The 20661-nt window shown below is 42.0% G+C and overlaps 1 protein-coding gene across 1 annotated transcript in view; it reads left to right on the top strand.

Moving 5' to 3' along the window:
- RhoGAP1A (Rho GTPase activating protein at 1A) overlaps window positions 1-19732 on the top strand; it is a 149155-nt gene extending 129423 nt beyond the window's left edge. Inside the window, exons 6-23 of the mRNA XM_089574751.1 lie at window positions 70-115; window positions 270-322; window positions 579-698; window positions 1168-1301; window positions 2108-2175; window positions 2968-3074; window positions 3790-3849; window positions 3975-4113; window positions 4699-4763; window positions 6324-6363; window positions 6858-6932; window positions 8705-8802; window positions 9643-9810; window positions 10025-10134; window positions 11053-11192; window positions 11419-11553; window positions 12071-12176; window positions 14350-19732. Of these exons, the coding sequence (XP_089430877.1) occupies window positions 70-115; window positions 270-322; window positions 579-698; window positions 1168-1301; window positions 2108-2175; window positions 2968-3074; window positions 3790-3849; window positions 3975-4113; window positions 4699-4763; window positions 6324-6363; window positions 6858-6932; window positions 8705-8802; window positions 9643-9810; window positions 10025-10134; window positions 11053-11192; window positions 11419-11553; window positions 12071-12176; window positions 14350-14590 (1905 nt within the window). The 3' untranslated portion in view covers window positions 14591-19732. The remainder of the gene's footprint in view (window positions 1-69; window positions 116-269; window positions 323-578; window positions 699-1167; window positions 1302-2107; window positions 2176-2967; window positions 3075-3789; window positions 3850-3974; window positions 4114-4698; window positions 4764-6323; window positions 6364-6857; window positions 6933-8704; window positions 8803-9642; window positions 9811-10024; window positions 10135-11052; window positions 11193-11418; window positions 11554-12070; window positions 12177-14349) is intronic.
- The last annotated feature ends 929 nt before the right edge of the window (window positions 19733-20661 follow it).

Consider the following 20661-nt stretch of genomic DNA (forward strand, 5'->3'; position numbering starts at 1 on the left):
CATGACTTCACCATCGATGATGGATGCTTGCTTCATTTGAGCTTCATGCTGTATTTTTTTGTTTTTCAGAACATAAAGTTGAACACGTCAAAAGGACAACCAGCTACACTGGAAGGTACGTCACTTCGTATGTTAATTATGCAGAGTTACAAACTAAGCATATGTAAAGGGAGAACATAGTTTTTTGAAAGTGTGCTCAGTAAGAGATTTTACACTTATTAATCTCCTTTTTGCCAGTATAAAATGACTTTCTTGGTTTCCTTTGACAGACTTGCTCCACAAGCCAGTAGCAAGAGTGCAGAAAAATGCACTGGTCCTTCATGTGAGTTTTGTTTCATTTAACTTTTTGTTATAATATCTTGGTGCTTTTCTAATTAGTGAAGCACTTCCATGATTTTGCAATGTTATTGTTCCTCATTACTTCCTTACAGTTGAGCATGTGAAGCTTCCATGGCTAGGTTATTCAGCCAGTTTTTATTTTTTGTTGAGTTACACAATAAGTGCTATTATTTCTGGTCTTTGTAAGGTGTTTGTGGTTTTGAGTTCATTTCATTTTTTTTTTTTTTTTGTTTCCTCAGGACCTTCTTCACTACATACCTAGCAGTCATCATGACTACAACAACCTGAGAGCGGCGCTGAAGCTCACACAGCGGTTCCTGAATGAACTCAAGCTTAACTCCCCAGAAAGCATGTTCCCTGTAAGTATCAGAACGAATGATGTATACTCATGTGTATGCAGATTGTGTTGATAAGTACTGGCTGCATTTTTTTTGCCTAGAAGCTTATAGACCAGCAGATTTCAGAGAGACTGTCTTGCTAATGCGATCTGTTGACATTCATTGAGTCGAACAGAAAAACAGGCCACAAAATGAAAACAGAATTCATCCAAAGAAGGAAAGATCCAGCTTGGCCAGACAAGCTTTCTTCAACTGCAAACTTTTTTAACATTCAGTGACTTCTGCGGCTGGGGTATTTCTGTTTGTTTAGTGTAAAGAACATGATTATAGTGTTATGACGGATTGGTTAAGAAGCGGAAGATGCCTTTTTCTTGCCTGTTTTCTTTTCTTTTTGACAGTCTTCCCGGCCATGCCAATGTAGCTTTGAACTTGTTCCGTGTGAGACTGCCATGATGGTAACCTTTAGTGTGCATTATTTGTTTCATCCCAGCATCAAGACAGGGCTCCTAGGCATGTTGTGAAGAACAGCTTCATTGTGGAATACTCTGAGGGGCATCGCAAGCTCAGGCATCTCTTCCTCTTCAATGACGTCATCGTCTGTGCCAAGTACAAACCTTCATCTAGGTCAGTTGAGCGCATGAACAAAGTCTTCACGGTCATCTGGCATTTTCTGATATCAGATTTCTGGAAGCACGACGAGCTTTCTCCAAGGTAAATTGTGTTGCCCAGCAATGTATGTGTCGTGAACAAAACACTCCGTGCTGTTCCGCTGGCCAGCATGAATGGTATTCAGGTGGGCCAGCGAGCACGCACTCCTGAGGACGTCACCTGGGTAGATATGTGCAAGCCCAGCAGTGTATGGTGAACCATGTGTATGTGTGTGGGTGTTTGTGTAATGTATATGTATGCGTGGACAGTATTTTGTGGGACTGACACTACGCCTATAGCTACCCCGTCGACGGCGGACGTTTTGCAGTTTTTCGTGCTGTTTACTTCCTCAGCAGCCTGTAGTGGACACATTAGCTAGGAGAGTGGAGTGGCATGCCATAACTGAAAATTCCCTCAATTACAGCAAAAATTTTCTGTTCAGGCCATTTTTCTGTGCAGAAAGTTGAAGGCTCTTGTCAATTTGAAAAAAGTGAGACAATTTCAGTTCATAGAATTTCCTGTAACTCTGTAAAAATTCGTTTTTGCTAAATTTGAGCTCCCAGATTTTCTGAAAAGGGGAAAATTTCTGAGATGAAACATCACTGAACCAGGAGGACATTTTTTGTCTTGACAGTCTTGACAAATATGGCAGAGCGTCCACTTTTGAAATGCAGCCTCGGTTTGATGTGGGCCGAATTTTATATTATCTTGGAAGCCCAGGCAACGGGAATCTGGCAAGTGCTTATTGTGTAATATGCTCACTGTGAATTAATTTCTTTCAGGCAAAAGTTCACATTTGAGGTTAAATGGTACATCCCTCTTAGCCTCGTTACCCTGATTGATGCCACAGGTAAGTCCCATCATTTTGCTCGAAAATTTAAGGGGCTTACTGTTCTTGAAATTGACAATATTTAAAGAAAGTAAGGAAATCAACATGAAGATTATTTTTTCCTTTTACATGTGGCACACTGCATGCCACTAGCAGGCAGTACAAATTTTCCAAGCTTCCCAGTTGACACATGATAAAGCCAGGAGCTTGGCTAGCTGGTTTTCAGCATCTGGAAACATAGTTGTTGGCACTAGAAAACACTCGATGGGGCATAAAGGAAGAATCCACACAGGACCGCACAAGTCTAATTTGTCAGGCTAAGCAAATCGTACTTTATCCAGCCACTTTCCCAGCTGTGCATCTGTTATGTGTAAAAAAGCTTTAATTTCATTACTTCGTTCTACTCTGCAGTGCTTTCATTCGTTTGTTTGTCATGCACTCATCCTCTCACTCACACCCATTCAGTCATTCGTTTTCAGTTAACTCACTCGCTCATTCGTGCAGTGACCCAGCCGCTGGTGTTTTTGTATTTGTTTATGTACATATTATCTGGTGTCTTCTTTATTTGCTGTTTGACCACCCATCCACCTGTCTTACTTGCTCATTCAAGTGTGATTCTTCAGTGTGCATGTTTATAAAATGTGAAACTATTGAGAGAAGCTTCTTAAACCAAAACATCAGCAAATGTACAGAGTGGCATTGTATTTTAAACTTTCTGTTCAGTTTACTGAAGTTTCTACAAAATCATTCATTGCAAAGCCACCATGTTTTTAAGTTTGGTGATTGCAAGGAGTGACTTGCTTTCTTCTGCAGGAGAAATGGAACCAATCAAGGAAGATAACAAGGTGAACGTCTGCCAGCTGCGGTCTCGAACCAGCACACTGAGGGATGTTGTAACAAAGGAGGAACGAGAGAATGCTGTGAGTAGCTATATCTTTTTCTTGCAGCTGCTAAGTTGTTTTGAGCACTCTTTTGAGCACTTCAAGTCACTCAGTAAAGGAAGCAACATGAGTCGATAATATTCTTCTTTCTGATGTTAAGGTAAGGAAGTGATCTTTGAAAGGACTTGTAGCAAACATATCGTATAGCTGCCCATCTATTTCAACCAAAAAAAGGCCATATGGAACTTAAGAGAATTCTAGAGGAGCTGAATGGTTTTCTGACTAGTTGATTTGGTTTTGGCCGCGTTTTTGGATGTCTCAAGTGATCTTTTTTTTTATTTTGACTCGGATTAAGAGCAGTATAATGGATACGAGGGGAAGAGGGAACATAGGGGAGGGCAACAGGGAAAGGGGATAGTTTTAGCTATCTTATGAAATCTGCTGGAATAAATTGCTTCAAGGCTAAAGTCATTGCAACCTTTCTGTTGTTGTATTGATCCAACTGTTGGAGTGAATATTATTGTCTGCCTAGTAAATGCGAAGCAGGTGCGAAGCAACACAAGTCTTCTTTTCTTTTTTGCGTGTATATGCGTGTGTGCCGATATAAAGAGCTGACATTGTTTTTTGCAGCATACTGTGCATGTGTATGTGCTTGGATCATTAGCTTGTTAAACCGTTTGCGTAGCAGTAGTATGCATAAAAAAATGTGTTATGCATATAATTTTGATCACTTGGTCTTGCTTTGCTGCTTCAGAGGCTTGGGAAACCGCCAGGGCGCAACTTGGAACGGAATAGAAAGAAGCTCAGTGAGCTGGTAAGTTTTGGATTCCTTCTGTTTCTGAAAACTGCTGTGAGTGGATAAGCTTGAGTGTTTATCAACTATTATCATGTGGATATCTGTCACTTGTATGTTTTTTTTTTTTCTTCTTCTGTATCCAGGAGGCACAATTGGTCCTGCACTCGCCGAACCTCCCATTCAAGATTGGCTTCAAAAACACCAAAACATACACCTTCTTTCTGTCATCAGAGTTTGAGCGATCCCAGTGGATAGAGGCTATAAACCACCTGCACATGACAGGTAACCATTCTGATAATCTTTCCTCGTAATCTATGGCTGCTAAAGTCTACCAGTGATGATATGCATATACACCATGTGTTTCAGGGAAGCCTGCCACTAACTTTTAAAAATGGAGTTTTTGAGGTAAAGAGAAGCTTTTTGCAGCATAGTGATACCAGTGTTGGTGGGCGTCACAAAACAGGTGAATGACGTTAACTAGTAAAATGATTAATTAGATTCTAATAGTTAACTTTTTAACCGTTACCGATAGGCGCCCAATTGTAATTAAAGATTTGTACCTGGCCATTAGTAATGGCCGTATCAGATTTTAGAATTTCGAAAACCCGATTATCTTTTCCACTGTGGCTCAGTTAATTTGGACCATTTCTAACGCCATTTGAAAAATTGCACGCCTGCAGGAGAGCGCAAAGCTATGTCAATTTAGTAGTGTAACAAAAGCTGTTCTGATGCTTAAGGATTAGGGATTAAAAAAAAAGAGCATAAAAAATTTCTGACCACAGGGGGCTGCTTTATTGCCATTCGCAGTGCTCTTTGTCAACATTGTTTTGTCAACATTTTGTTCACACGCACTTTCCAACATTGCAGCCCCGCAGGTTGTCACAACTCCTAGCATCCTTGAACTGCAGAGCTGCATCACGTCTGCAAGGGGGGTGAGGACTTACTCATCATTTACTTCACTTTACCACACTTCTCTTGCTTTAAAACAGTGCTGAAATGCTAAATTGAATATTGAAATTTGCTTTCTTTTTTCTTGCAGTTGCCCAATTTTCCAAACTGTTCCGGTTTTCCTGTTAAATGTTCTTGTTTTGCTCTAATGTGAACTTTCTGGTTGCAAAACCCAATTGTCGTGTTTGTTCAAGGAGTAATTTAATGCCATTTTATTGTTGGCTTTTTTTTATGTGAGTGAGAACATAGCAAAGTGTTTCTTGGTGTGAATGGAAAGGGATCAGAATGCTAGCTGCTCCAATGTATTATAATGTCATCATTTGTGTCACTCACTGAAATGTATGCTGGGTTAGTGTAATAGTGCTGCATTTCAAGTGGTAAATAGTCACAGTATGATGCAGAAACTTGGGAAAATTGGTGGTAATACATCTTAAAATAATGGTGCAGCACTAAAGGCAAGTACATAAGAAAAGGTGAGCACAAGACCCAGGAACATAGCAGCACTGGTGCCATGTTTACCTTTTCCTTTGTGCTGTGCATTGTGTGCTGTTCTATTCCGGTATGTGGCAAATAGACGCTGTAACCCTTTAACCGCCAAATTAATTCCCGAAAGCATACCAAAATCACCAAATTTTTTCAAGCAGTCATAATTTCTTCCATGTAACTGATACTGAAAATGTACTACTTCTTTGGTTTCTGTATAGAATTAACACAAAAATTCTGAAAGAAAGGGCTGCTCTTGAAGGTGGCGTTCCTTCAGTGCATGCTGTAGTAATAGGTTACAATGTACGAAATCTGCCGTATTTGTTTGATTCGATATGCTGTAACATAAACGAGGTTTCATCATTAGTAGTGTGCGCACACCACCCAGCGTGTCACTGTAGTCGTCGGTGCCGTTGCGGTCGATGTCATCTGAAGCAGTCTCCAGCTCGCAGGCGAAATCAGAGTCTTTGTTGGAAACAAATTTTAGATCATCAGCAAAGCCACTGTCAGAACTGCTCCAAGCTGTAGCTCTTTTTCTCAGAACATTGCCGCCACTGGCATTTTTCATGTGTGATGCCATTATAAAGTGACCGTTGTCAGGCTTAAAATGTTCTGAAGGCGCGAAACATGGCCTTTTATAGACAACTACCACTCCCTAGTGTTGAAAATTGTAAGCTATGCAACTGCCGGCCATAACTCGCCTTTGGCGGTGGGAGCAATGCAACACCGGAGCGGACGAGCGTGGCTCATCATTGGGGATATTGGTAAAACCTACTGCTACAGTACAGCTCGCAGCTAATGGTTGAAGGGTTAAATGCATTCTGTGTATCAAGCACTGTTTTCTTTTTTTTTCCTGTGGCACTTCCAGAAGCATGACTAGCACCATATTTGCTTGTTTGTTTACCTTTCCTTGGCATTGTGTGTTACAGTGATAGCTTTATCGGGACCTTGAGGGCAGTTTTTGGAGTTTTGAGTAATTTGTTTTGATCCATGACTTTCTGTAGGCTGCTTTGTACGGATAGCTGTCTTCCCCTCACTTACTTTCATTCTTGAATTTGCAGTGTATGGGAACCAACATGGGATCTTTCCTGACAAGAACAGGTAAGAACTCATTGATGTATTGCTTCTTCCCACATGAAAATGGAGGCAATATTTCAGCTGGAAAACCATTTTTCCAAGAAAATTTTTAGCTAGAGCATTTCTTTCTTTTTCTCCGTATGAAGTTTTTTTGGGATGTATAACAGGGTTGAATAAAAGTGATATTAAGGAGGGACGTTTTTGCTCAACCAGTTTTTTGCTGCCAGGTCACTTCTGAGCTGTTTCTGGGAAATCTTTCGAGATAGAATTAGAAAGGCCATGTAGATATGAAATCTGGTGCTATCTAAAATTAGGTTTTTTTTTTCGAGGTTTTGTGATTTGAAAGCCGCGTCCCCCCTTAATGAGGTCAATGGCTGCATGCTCTAGAGCTCTTGATCTGGTGTTTTCAGTTGGCTGGCATTTAACAGCACACAACATTTCTTGAGTCTTGGCAGTATGATGGTTGGCTTAAAGAGGACACACTTTTGATGACACTTCACTGTGCCTCCCTCGTGCAGCCAAAGATGAGGACCTGCTGTTTGGGGATCTTCTGGTCACTGTGCACAACCTCCAAGGCCTCACGACTCCCTCAGGTTATTGTCACGCCCAGCAGTCTGTCTTTCTTGTTCCCTTGCATCTCAGTCTCTATGTTTGTACTCGACGTTTGTACTCACAAGCTGAGGAAGCACAGTGCACTTTGTATTCCAAAACTTTTGTAGAAGCCCTCAGGGTCCGATATGGCCAGGCCACGTGCCGACTTGTGCACTGAAAAGACAACTGAATTGCTGCTCTATGTACACTCGCCGTCAAAAGTAAATGGAGAGCGACTTTGTCCAAAAAATTTAATTTGTTTTAATCTAAAGCATAATGGTTCATGTTTGTTGGTGCACAGTGCAATTTGCAAAATTACAATTAGGCTGCACATATGTATTCAAGGATGCCTGAATTGGGGGGAAATGATTTACATTTTTTTCGTTAATATTGCCTTCCATTTACTTTTGACGGCACCTGTACATACTTACTGCGCAATACTATTGCTTGGCTGTCACTGTAATAATAATTTAATTGATACCTAGTAGTTGCATAGAATGCAGAAAAGTGGCTTGCCCACGACTTATATGGCAAAAGCATGGTCTTTTCCACAAATGCTTATGTGTACTATTTTTCCTGTTTGTTACATGATAGTTTTAATCTCGTTAATATGATCAAGGCCATGTTAAAGTAGGAAAAAATGGACATGGGCCACATTTGCTGTCAAAGCTGGAGAAGGTAAGAAGACTGGAGCTTTTAGTCGCAGGTTACAATGCTTCCACAACACTCGGAAGAAGTGCCACATGCGGCTGTCGCTACAACAATTGAAGCCTGGAGGCAGTACTGAAAACAGTGCTAATTGATAGGGTAAACTAACCATGAGAGGGCTGAAGGTTGCCATGCATGCGACAAAAAGTCTGGAATCTCCCATTGCATTTGTGAATCACCAGTCACCTGTGGTTAGCAGGCATAGTTAGGAAAGGGTTAGTTTGGTTTATTGGTTTATTGGGGTTTAACGTCCCAAAGCGACTAAGGCTATGAGAGACGCCGTAGTGAAGGACTCCGGAAATTTCGACCACCTGGGGTTCTTTAACGTGCACTGACATCGCACAGTACACGGGCCTCTAGAATTTCGCCTTCAAGAAATTCAGCCGCCGCGGCCGGGATCGAATCCGCGTCTTTCGGGTCAGCAGCCGAGCGCCGTAACCACTGAGCCACCGAGGCGGGTAGGAAAGGGTTAGTAATTGCTGTTAATGCTATGCTACCACCTCATTACTATGCTGACATGATCCCTGGGGTAACTATTCTGTTGTCACAATAAGTAATTGGTGCATATCATTCTCGCGCGACCCTGTAGTATTTGGTCTTGTGTACCAACCCCGATTGTATGAGTAGAATGTCCTGTGTACAAGTGTGTTTTTTATGTCCAGTATTTCGTGCTTCCAGGAAGTATAAATCTGTACCACCTAACCTAGCTTTCAATTTTAACTCAACTGATTGAGCCATTTGTCTCTGGGTGCATACTGTGATCCTTAGTGGTATACCTTAGTATAGTCCTTATTGTTAGTCTTGTTGCTTTTCTAGTGAATGATCATACTAAGATGTGCGTAGTGTGTGCCGTGCTATGCTCTCAATATTTTGCTTGCATTAATGAAATAGTGCCATTACAGCTCTTTTTGTATTAACTACATTCTTGTCCTTACTTATTGCTGTTTCTGTCTGTGTTACCAATGTCTTACTGCCTGTGCAACATATGACCTCTGTTTTAAGCATTTCTGTTGTTCTCTCTTGATGCTGCAAGAGGAGCAAAGTAGCTTATTATTTCTTCTTGCAGACATCTACATTTGCTTTGAAGTCGACTCCTATGGGCATTTCTTCAAGAAGGCTAAAACGAAAATATGCCAAAATACAATGGAGCCCAACTTTAACCAGGTAGGTGCTGTCTGAAACCACTGGCAGTTTAGTCATTAATATGACACATTGGTGAGTGATCGCTAGCATCCACCTAAGGACAGCCATGACTTTCAACCGGGGCAAATTTTTCTTCTTCAAAGTTCATGAGAAAACTGCATAGCTTTCCTTTATAGCCGTATGGCTTTGTTGAGGTGGATGCTAATGAGGGACTTCGTTATCTGAAATACACTCCACCTTGGAGGATTCCTTTGAATATACAAAGGATTTCTCAGAAACTGTACATATGTACTGATATTTTGGAAATTAAAACTTAATAAGAGAACTGGTGGCCAGGACCAGTCATTTATCAAAGGACATCACAGGACCATTTCATAAATCTCTGTTTTGCATTGAAGTAATGATGAATTCTGAGGTTCAGTGTCGTGGCTGTTTTATTCATTTCAAAACAGCTGAAGTTGCAATAGCACTGCTCCTCCCACTCATGGTGTTTGCCGTTGGGTGTTCACCATGCCTAGACACATATTCCCTTGCTCTGTGTTATCCAGTATAATGCGTTATTGCGTTATAATTTCTATAAATGCCTCTGTACTCTTTCCACGTACTCATTGCATAAATACTACCCTTTGAACAATGCATTATCAAATGTGAAATGTCAAGTGAAGACGTGCAGGCGTAATTGCTAACATTTTTTTTTACTTTGTTCAGTAAGCAAAGGTGAAGGTTTTGGGGCAGCTGTTTCAAACTGAATTAAAATGAAGTACCTGACAGTCTTTTTTTTTTCACCTTCATAGCGTATGTTTTCACTTCTGAAGGTGCTTATGATTCTGCTGACACACTCTTCATTCTGGATTGGTGCAGGAAGTTGTGATTGACCTGGACGGGTCACAAACCCTCCGAATCCTCTGCTACGAGGAGCAAATAAAGAATGGTACGACCATCACTGAACTTCGGGGAAAGGCCGCTTTCGAGCTGAGCCGATCCTGGCTCACAGACAAGTACCAGGAGAAATCCTTCAGCCTGCAGGACGTAGGTCTCTTTCATTTAGACGGCAACATGGAGAGCCCCCTTTGCTTTTGATGTTCATGCTCTGTTCATGTTCAGACTTCGCTGCTGTTTGTTCTAATGCATGTGTACAGCTGTTGGAGTACATAATCTGCTACGTAGTCTCTTATAGCTTTGTATTTCTCATTGCTGAAGCTTTCATATTTAATGAAGGCCTTTCTTTTTGCTTCTTTCTCAGTTCACGCTCAACCTCAGCATCAAGTACAACTCCTCAGATGTCGGTCTGCAGAGAGTTCCATCATGTAAACCCGTTGGATCTTTTGGGATAAAGGTGCAACAGGTTTGCAAGTAAGTCCTTCTCTTCATCTTGTCCTCTATCTTTTATTCCTTTATGTGCTTTGATGTAGCATGCTAGCCCTAAATTTGAAGTATTAATCATTTTTGTTTGAGTTTCGTCAGAATAACGTGCCATTTCTGTGTTGTTATTAGGGATAATAAACTACAAATTGAATATTTTTATCCTGCAAAAAAATGAGTTTAAAAGCATCATTATAACTTTCAGTGCTCTAGGTGTCAAAAATGCAGTTGAATCCCAATAGTTTGAGCTTAAATACCTGTTGACAAGGGAAGTTTTTATAATACATTTTATATTCATGGGACCAAAGCCATTGTTTTGAATAAACTGCAGGTTGGAATTGAGCTGGTCCAAAATAACAAAAACACTTGTAATTCTCTGGACTGGTAAACCTGACCCAAAAACAACGCACATCATGGAACAGTTTTTAGAGAGGCCTTATATGTATCCGATGATGAAAATGAAAAAAAAAAAAAAAATAATAATCTTCGAAAATTTAAAAAAAGTAGAAACCAGAAGTAAAGTAAGTAGCCAAGGTACAAAATCAACTTGTGTTCCAGTCGGCGACATGCACCATCAGCCTAAATTGCCAGAGCAGAAAGTGACACCTAGTATTTATTGAAGATACCTCCTATTGTTTTAGGAGTACAAGTTTACCTAATAAAGTTTATATTTGACGTTTGTTGCTCAGTAATTTATGCCTGCCATTGCCTATTCGTGGTAGTAGCTGTTTAGTCTATGGGCATGATGCAACCCTCAACACATAGCCTTCCTATATTGCACCTCTGATCTGGCTGCCCTAGGGTGGTATGAAGGGGAAGGTGTTCTGCAGTGATGTATTAACACTCCAATGTTGGGTTTGTAGCAGGCCATTAGAGTATTTTACAAGTTTTCACGAACTCTCATTGCAGGAAGGAAAAGAGCGCAGTGCCCTTTGTGATCACTACGTGCGTCAGGGAGGTTGAGCGTCGCGGAATTAATGAGGTGGGGCTGTACAGAGTGTCTGGTTCGGCATCTGACCTCCAGAGGTTGAAGAGGACATTCGAGAATGGTGCGTAGACAGCTCCTGGTTTGATTGACTGCTTTGTTACTTGTTGGTTGCGACTCTAAACTCAGACTTCTGCATTGTGTGTTCTCTTGCCTCAATATGATTCGCAAGTTTTATAGGGACAGCCTAATTGATCAGAAACATCTCCAACCTTTGTGTTTTATCAAACCGTGAGCATCATACTAATGCAGTGAAATTTTTGCTGGCTTTCCACTTTGATGTCCCACAGATCCTTATGAAGCAGAGCAGCTCCTCAAGGAGGTCGACATCAACACTGTCACAGGCCTGCTCAAGCTGTACCTGCGGGAACTGCCTGAAGCTCTCTTCACCGACGCTCTTTATCCAAAGTTTTTTGAGGCATTCAGTGAGTACCACTGGTGTGAAACATGAAATCAGTGTAAGATGCAGCTATGGTGCATGACACTGCATTGTGCCTAAATAAAACCGCATTGGTGTGAATACATAAATGTGCTGTGGCAAGTAATGGTTTGGTAATGGCTGCTTAGCGTGTTTGCTAAAGATGCAGCGAGGTACTGTCTGAATGAAAACCGTGCTAGCAAAATAGCTCCAGCTGCATCAAGTAGAAGGTTAAATCAACTTAGACAGCTCTTTAGGTAACAGGTTCTAGGTCAATTCTACATAACTTGGCTAGCAAACCTTAGTACTGTTGCAAAAGAGAACATTGGTACTGACAGCTAAAAGAATTTCATGCAGGAAGAATGGGATGCTCGTCTGGAATTAGTTTCTGCTGTAATTAAGTTTATCTACACAATCTTTTCTACCAAGCTTAGTTGCTTAAGATGCTGTTGTTTAAAAAAGGGATATTGCAATGACATCTGTCAAGTCTGTCAGTCATTTCACTCATCCTTTTTCTTCTCCAGGTAAGCACGACCAAGAGGAAAAGAAAAACATGCTTCTGAGCCTTTTCAGCAAGCTGCCAGAAGTAAACCAAAACGTTACTGTGTTCCTAATCGATCACATGGCGAAGTAAGCATGCTTCTTTTCAAACTTCTGTCATGGTTGTCTGTCCATCTTTTTGTTAAACATATTGTCTTCACTGATATTCCACTTAGCTAGAGTCATTAATGCGAAAGGAGTTCTGGTTCAGCAACCTAGGTTCAGCAAGCAGTCATAATTGCCTAGCTACTAAAGAAATTTACTAGCAGTGGTGGGTATGTCGCACCACTTGCGCCAAACTGCACCACTTGCTACGTAATTGCTGTAGTTGTGTGTGTCTTTGGCAAACAGTGATAATCGGGGAGGAAAATGCAATTCCTCTAAGCATTAGGAGCTTCAGCTAGTGCCAGGTAGTTGGAGTTGTTGCCTTCTTCCAAGGGTGTGTCCTGTACGTTTGTTTATACCATTTACAGCATAACAAGAGAGAACACACACTATATGTGATGCATTCTCTTCTCTCATGCTTCTCAGTGAGCAGTTCGAGCTGCATACAGGCATTTTGTGCCTTTGCTTTGTTCGAAAGGCCTTAGCACACTGTGGCCATGCCATGGAGGCAACTTAATTCAGAACTTAAATTGACCTGTGGCCAAGCAAACAGGAAAAAAAAGTGACGGGACCTAGCGGCTACTCTCGTTTAGCCTTTCACATGCGCCGCCGCGGTGGCTCAGTGGTTATGGTGCTCGGCTGCTGACCCAAAAGACGCGGGTTCGATCCCGGCCGCGGCGGCTGGAATTTCTTTGGAGGAGAAATTCTAGAGGCCCGTGTACTGTGCGTTGTCAGTGCATGTTAAAGAACCCCAGGTGGTCGAAATTTCCGGAGCCCTCCACTACGGCGTCTCTCATAGCCTTAGTCGCTTTGGGACGTTAAACCCCATAAACCAACCAACCAACCAACCTTTCACATGCGCACACAGAAACTTTCTACCAATGTCCCTTGTTCCTACTTCTGACACTTAGAACTCCCAACTGGAAGCTAGTTTTTATGTGAAGCTTTTGAGCCTATCACTAACTATGCTAGTTGCCTCTTAACATGCCGGTGAAAGTTTTCATTAGGGGTGTGCGAATATCAAATTTTTCGAATACGAATCGAATACGAATATTTAGTTCCGAATATCGAATCGAATATCGAATAATCAAGGACGGACGCATTTAATCACTACAAAACATTTGTTTGGGCACCCAAGAACATCACAGTTCAACCATCGATGATTAAATGAATACAAAAGGTGTGTGTGGCTGCACAAAAAGTATCAAAGTCTCGAACATTATTCTTAGAAGAGTGGAAATATCAGAGAAGATGGCTAGTACACGGCATTGATTAAGGCTAGCTTACCATCAGCACAAAAGTGAGTTGCTGGGATGACGTAGAAGGTTGTCGGGAAAGAAAACCAGCTGCACCACATGGTCAGACAAAAGTAGTTCCCTTCTAACTGAAACGACTCCTCCAGCCACAGAAAATGCCCTCTCACTTGGAAATGACCTGGCACGTACTGCGAGGTACTTCGTGCACAGCTCTGACCATAGCAGCTTCGCAGGTATAGCCACAAAAAAGCTCACCAGCGCAGTCAGCTACGGCATGGCCCTTGGAGGAAGAAAGAATTTCCCTTCCGTGTAGGCGCCGCCATGTTGTTAGATATCTGTCGATAGGGCTTGCGGACCGAAATGCACGCCGGTGCTCACAATGAATATTCGGCTAGTTACGAATATTCGTGTCGGGTCGAATATTCGAAACAACACGAATACTTCGATTTCGAATCGAATTCGAATACTAAAAATATAATATTCGAAATATATTCGAAAATTTCGAATATTCGCACACCCCTAGTTTTCATGACAGGTTGTATTTTCCCGCAGTACAACCAGGTTCTTGTTTGCTGCCGCCGCTAGCAAGAATGTGCACGTGATGAGCATATCATGCAGGCCTCCGTGTTGACACCACTGTTTATGTCAAAAGAGAGTGTTGTGCGCCTTCTGCGCTCTGCATCTGACACTGTGTGCTCTAATCCAGCAGCAGTGGGACAATAAATAAAGTGGTTTGAAAGCCAGGGACATCTGAAAACCAATTTTTTGACATCGTCATCCACTACGTATAATGGCTCTTGTTGCTTTGTTAGTATGGTGAAACAGAATGGAAAGCATGAAAAGCACAATCACATGACCCCCCCCCCCCCCCAATTCATACATGTATGCTCTGCTCGGAACAGGATCAACTCCAATGAAGCACAGAACAAGATGTCCCTGCACAATCTGGCCACGGTGTTTGGGCCTTCCATAATCCGTCCCTGCAGTGGCGCAGTGGGCCAAAGCCCCAGCGACCTGCTCACCACGAGCACCGTGGATGTCATGGCCCAGGCCGGCATCCTCTACTTCTTCCTGCGGCGGCGAGCGGCAGGGCTGTCCCTTACCCTTGATGGTCGGGAAGCATCCCCCACTGCGGAAGCATGAGAGGCTCCCACCCCGTGGTGCACGTGTGCCACATCCGGAGGATTGTGAATGCGGACAGCAGTGTAGGAGACTTGCCAACGGGCTGTTGAAATGCAGCTAGAACGCGTCTCCGGGCTGCCGACGAGCTATGGAAAGAGAAAAGCCACAAACTTTATTGCGCTTTCTTCACACGGCTGTCGGAAACGTTGCCTGCTTGTGAAGTGTGACTTACCCAGTGGATGTGTGTGTGTGCTCCAGCCAGCTTCAGCTTTTTTTTTTACCCCCGCTTGTGAATGCGCATGCGTGTGTGTGTATGTGTGTGTATATGTCCTGTCTATTTTTTTGTTTTGTTTTTGTCTTATATAAAGCAGACAGCTGGTGACAGAACTCACCTGTAATGCGTTGGAAGTGCTGTGGTATTCAAGCTGCGTTCTGCATCACTGGCAGTGGTCGGAACACCACCACTGATAGTGCCTCCATGCCTTGTGGCACAGTACACATATTACAGTGCAGATCAAGTGTCTGCAATGCGCTGCCATGTGGCTGGGAATCAGGCCAGTGCTTTACCTCCATTTAATTTTCTGCGGCCTCAGAGAAGAAGCAGGTATAGCTCCTTACAACGCTTTGTTGCAAGTGGTATTCTTGAGCTTAATCCACGGCATATAATTATACCAGGTTTAAGATTGTAAGGCTCTCATTAGGTTTTCACTTTGAATGTGCCCAAGGTGTATTTTATGTGTTTGGTGTTTGCTGCCTCCTAAGCAGCAGCAGCAGCTCTTTTTGTTGTTCTTTTCACCGTTCATGCAGGAACACTTCTTCCATCGTGTGTATCTCACATTATGCCATGCATTAGACCAGTGCTGTGCAGGCAGGTTAGTCAACGAAGGTTCGGCACGTACCAACAGTATGGCTGCTTGCCATGTGCACTGAATCCCTCCATCTCAACTCTCTTCATAGCATGCCAATGTGGATGAGTTGTCTGCTGTTGTAACAAATCGCTCATAGCTCTGTAGCAATGGCAGCTTCACCGTGTGTCTGTTTGACTAGTCTACAATCCTTACAGTTGCCATGGTGTCTTCATGTGTCGCTGGTTTTTACCTCTGGTCTAGGCTTCTTCCACCCTGGCTAAATCATTTCAGTCTTGTTGCTTTTAGGTTTGAACTGTCAGTATTTTTTTTTTAACCTCTGTGCATTTCCATCACACTTTTGCTGACCATGTTAAGATGCATGTTTAGTAATGATCAGTCTTTCATTTTTTTGGTGTTCGTGTTACATTATCAGACTGTAGGTGAAACGCAGGCCATTTCTCCTCTTTATTTTGAAGTTTGCTTGCTAGCTTGTGACCTTTCCTTGGGCCATCAAAAGAAGCTTTAAAAATGTCATTTTCGTCGCTCTTTTATCATTGGGATTCTCATTTCCCTGAAAGACAAAGATAGTAATGCTTTTCCTTGAATACTAAATGCTTTGCGTTTTGTCTCATTTCAGTATTTTGTTTTCCTTTATGGACTCTGAGCATACTGACATATTGCTCATGGTATGCAACAACATAATATAATGATGTCTAGCAGAGTTCCTTTGAACACTGATCCTAGGGGTGTTTTTCATGTGCTTCAGCAGCATCCAAGCTACAGCCATTCTAGTATGTCATTGTTATTCTTAAGACCTCATGCTTCGAAGTTCCGTTAACTACTGCCAACTTGAGTGAATACATCTTGGTGCATTTCTGCTTGAGGCACCAGTGGTCAGTCTATACAAAAAGAAAAGAGTTTGATGAAGGGTGGTACAAAAAAACCATCCTGCTGGATGATATTTCCTGAAAAGTCTTTTTCCAGTCCCTATTAACCCACTTAGTGGTCAAATAGACTTCTTTGTTGTATGCTTTGTTGTTGTTTTTATTGACAAACAGTATTCATGTAGGTTTCCATGAACAGTTGTTTTTATTTTGTATCTTTATTGTAATTTTACATTTACTGCCAGAATAATGATGCCTTTTTGTTGCTTTTAGCATTTAATCGTGATGCTAACCAGGCTAAGCACTTGTGCAGTGTATGCATGGCAGCACTACTGTTGTGTGCCGTCTTGCTTGTTGTAAATAACTAACATGAACAGCTCCGAACCAACCTTTGTACATTGTGTGCCTGACTTGCCTTATGAAGCTGTGGGCATAGTATTTTGTATATTTTGCTCCCATTCTTCCAGTGGGGTTTTGAAGGATGGATGCCAGTTTTTGTACCCCCTAGTGCCCATGTTGGAAATCATAAAAACAGCAACAACTGCCACATGCTTTTGAATGTATGCACTTTCACTGAAATGTATTGTGTCTTGGTATAGTGTGACACCAAGCTTCCTGCTACCAGAATGTGGGCAAAATCGCAGTCTCTACTCAATGTCAAACTATATTAACAAATTGCATATTATTGCCGAGAAAGTTTTTTTTTTTTTTAAGATTATATAGACGATGACAAAATACCATGTTGAAGTGCAGAAAATATATATCTTAGCAGTTTAATTCAAGCATGTAGTAGTTCATTACACATTTTATGAAGCTTCAAAGACTGAACTTTGAAGATGTAAATTCTGCTACAGTGAGTAAGCTCATTTGGTTGCCTGCGCAATTCATGTTTTGTCTCTTACAGGATTGGTGTTAACGATAAAGTGGGCTGAAAGCTCTCTTTAAAGCGTAGGTCTGCAGACATGGTTCATTTGCAGGTCACATTTTTTTTTTTTTTTTCAGAAATGTTTGCTTTTACCAATTCTTGCTTCTGGCCACGCTGATAGTATAACTTATGTCAGGATTTCTCCAGATTTTAGAACAAGCATTTTCAGACTGGCCGGTGTGGAGGTTCAGTATTGTGGAAATATGGTTGCTAGAAAATGAATTGACAGCATTTACCAAGTCGTTCAGTAATGCATGCTGGTCTTCGAGCATTTTGCTATGAAAGAAATAAGGACCAATGGAAAGCCTTGTAATCAGCATTCATGCATCAAACTGCAGCTAGCTTTCAGCTGCTGCTAAAAAAAATGCATGAAATGTGAGGCTTCTACCGAAAGGTTAAAAAGGCATTGCAGAGTTGCTTGTACACAGTCTCACAAATGTTAGGAAATGCAAACTGGAAGATCAAGCAGTTAGTTTCTTTTTCAGTTCCATAATTAGCAGTTTGAACTAGAAGCTTGTGAATGTTGGTCGAGGTTGGAGCTACATCTTCCGTGATAAAGATCAAAAAAGTTAATGCTCCAATGCTGCATTATGGCATCAAGAAAAAACGAAAATCTTCTGTGCCAACTTTCAGCTTAGGTCATTTCGAGCAACAGTCTTCCCACTTCTCTCTCCTCTACGCATGTCTTTCAATGGAGGTGCTTATGTTTCTGCTGAAGATTGTGGCAAAGACTATGCAAAAATAGGGCAGTAAGACGGAAAAGAGCAAAAAAAAACTATAGTTGTGGGCTTTAACTATTATTTTTGTATCGAACTTCTGTGCTAATTTTTCTTTTTATTTTCCGGTTCTTGAACAACTAACTACGGACCTCAAGCAAGCATTTTGCTCTGACTTTATATCTTTGCCTGCCAAAGTAGTGACTGTGGGCTACAACACCATTGTAGCTGGTGCAAGTTGATGGGACATACATTGGCCTGCACTTCTATCTTTAGCTTTCATGCCACACAATCAGAGACTTCTCTCTCTCAGTGCTCAGTATAACTGCCAAAGAAATGCTTTTGTGGACATCCATACTTTAGCTTTAATGTTTACTTTTTCTTCTTGACTTCAGGTTTCAGAGGATAATCTTTTACTAACTTGAATTGACTTTGCAATTATAGTCTAACAACTAAGTTCATGCATTAGGCTCAAAGAGAATGAAATGATTCGTGCGGCTGCTTCTTGACGTTTCTACACTTTCTACACCACCCAGACCTTAAGAGGAATAGGTGTAACAGTATAGCGTGTGCACTGGAAGATTACACACACCAGACAAGCTTTGAGATTGCTGTGAACTGGTTTGGCATTACCTTTTCTATGGCACTATACGCCACTAGATTTCAAATCATACTGTACTGTCAATTAGACTTTCATAACTTGGGTAGAGGCTATTGCAACAGCACCCCCATTTATATTTGCAGGTGCCCTAAAAGCATAAGCTTTCACTGCCCGGTGCTTTTAATATCAATCAATATCATTAGCCTCAGTGTAGTAGCGCCGTAGCCATCAAGCACGCTTTTGGATTGGATCATCGTCTTGTGACAAGCCAGTTAACTGACATATGGTTGCCTTCTAGGATAGTCAAGGCCTAATGCAAACAGCCCTCTAGCTTTAAGTTGACTGATTAGATGTGGGGTACCCATCATAGAACTCCACTGCTTTCCTCTGTGTGTAAGAAAGCCTCTCTTGGGCACCTTGATGTAGGCTCTTCTTGGGACCATATATCGGTGGGAGGTTGGCAGCATTAAGAATTAGTCTACTTTTTCACAATTTCTTTTCCTTATTTGGACCTATATACCACATCATCCTGTGGCTTTCAGGGACCAGAGTGCAATCTTATACATTTTGTGTTTTACGCTTTCTCAAGGAGCTCAACACAAGACCAACACAAACCCATTTGGCACTTGCAGTTAACACTTCAATGTTTCTTCATGTAATAATGGGAAGGGGAAAGGAAGAAGCATTTTGGTAATTACAGAGTTAGAAAAGATGAGAATATTCATTCTGCAGTGCTCAATTTCTTTGTGGGTATAATGCAAAGCATCTTTGTTGGTACTTTTTTTTTTCAGTATTCAGGATTGTGCGATGTCAAGGTGCCATTCGTCAATAGTGCTTGAAGTGGTCATTTGTTAGAAAAGGCTTGTTCAACCTTTGTGTCATGAGGAACATAGAGTGCTTTTAGGAACATACATTGTTTTTTATTCAAGCTTTGTGGTTTCCACATGCATCACTGTTGGCCTGGGTGATGCTACAAGTTCACATCAGTATGTTTAACTGGACTTTAATTTCTTTCAATTTTATCACTGTGTCACTGAGTTTGCTGTCTGATGCAGCAAGTCTTGCCTCAGAGAGAGTTGTGTTGTAGTCTTTATTGTAAATAGTGTATGACAGTGGAGCACTAAGTGTACATGACGTGGTGATGGGAGGTTTTTGTACATATACTCTTTAATAAAGCTCGTGGACTTTGTTTCTTGTGCATTTGTGGCTCACTGAATTCACTGTGTTTGCCATGAGCACTTTTGTGTGCACATAGCTCAGTGTGGACCTTGAGCTTTATTCGTTCAAAGCTCATTTACTGCCATTACAGGGTTCACTGATTGCACACTTACCTAGTTCACGGAGGAAAGAGGTCTATTGATCTATCACGCGGCTGAAAGTAAGTCTAGAGCTTAGTGGAAGTTCCACCCTTAGGACAAGCTGTGCGAGTGCCGATTGCTGAGCATAATAATCTCCGACCAGTAGTGGTCACAACGGCAGAGTTTTTCACATGACAGGCGTAGAATGTTTCCTTGAGTGAAACCTCGCAGAGTACTCGAACTACGTATATGGGGTGGTGCTGACCTTTTTGCAAGAGGTAGGAAGGAGTATGTACCTGTCTTACACATTTTTCACGTATTCTTTTGCACCATTTCGCGTAACTATGGCAACACCTAGCCTGCTGCAATGCTAACACCAATGGAAAGAGGTGGGAACAGGCGTGAGAGGAGCAGTGGAGGCCGTACGCGGCTATCCATGTGGCGACACTGTGAACATGGCCAGATTGGATCGCGCACTTGCCACTGCAGTCCTGTCCGGCTGTGCACCAAGCCTGCTGCGAAAGTAACAAAAGCTCCGATAGCGCTCTCCCGTACAATGGCAGTGTTGTACAGTGTTGTCAGAACACGTAGGTTTTTAAAGCGTCTGTGGCATTTATGCGACCCGTGAGTTGTCCATCACTATGCCGTTCTCGTGCGCCAGTTACCCACCACCACACCACACGCTCAATCACATGTACCCAAAGCACCTATTGCCAGTACGTATCAGTGAGGAGTGAGAAGCCACTGCTCAGCAATAAATCTGAGTGACAGTGTGAGCTGGCAGAAAGGGCCACTGTGGCGGCGGTGACCAGTGGAGTCC

The sequence above is a fragment of the Amblyomma mixtum genome, chromosome 2 (assembly GCF_055824585.1).
Source record: "Amblyomma mixtum isolate Tamu chromosome 2, ASM5582458v1, whole genome shotgun sequence".
Taxonomy (NCBI): domain Eukaryota; kingdom Metazoa; phylum Arthropoda; class Arachnida; order Ixodida; family Ixodidae; genus Amblyomma; species Amblyomma mixtum.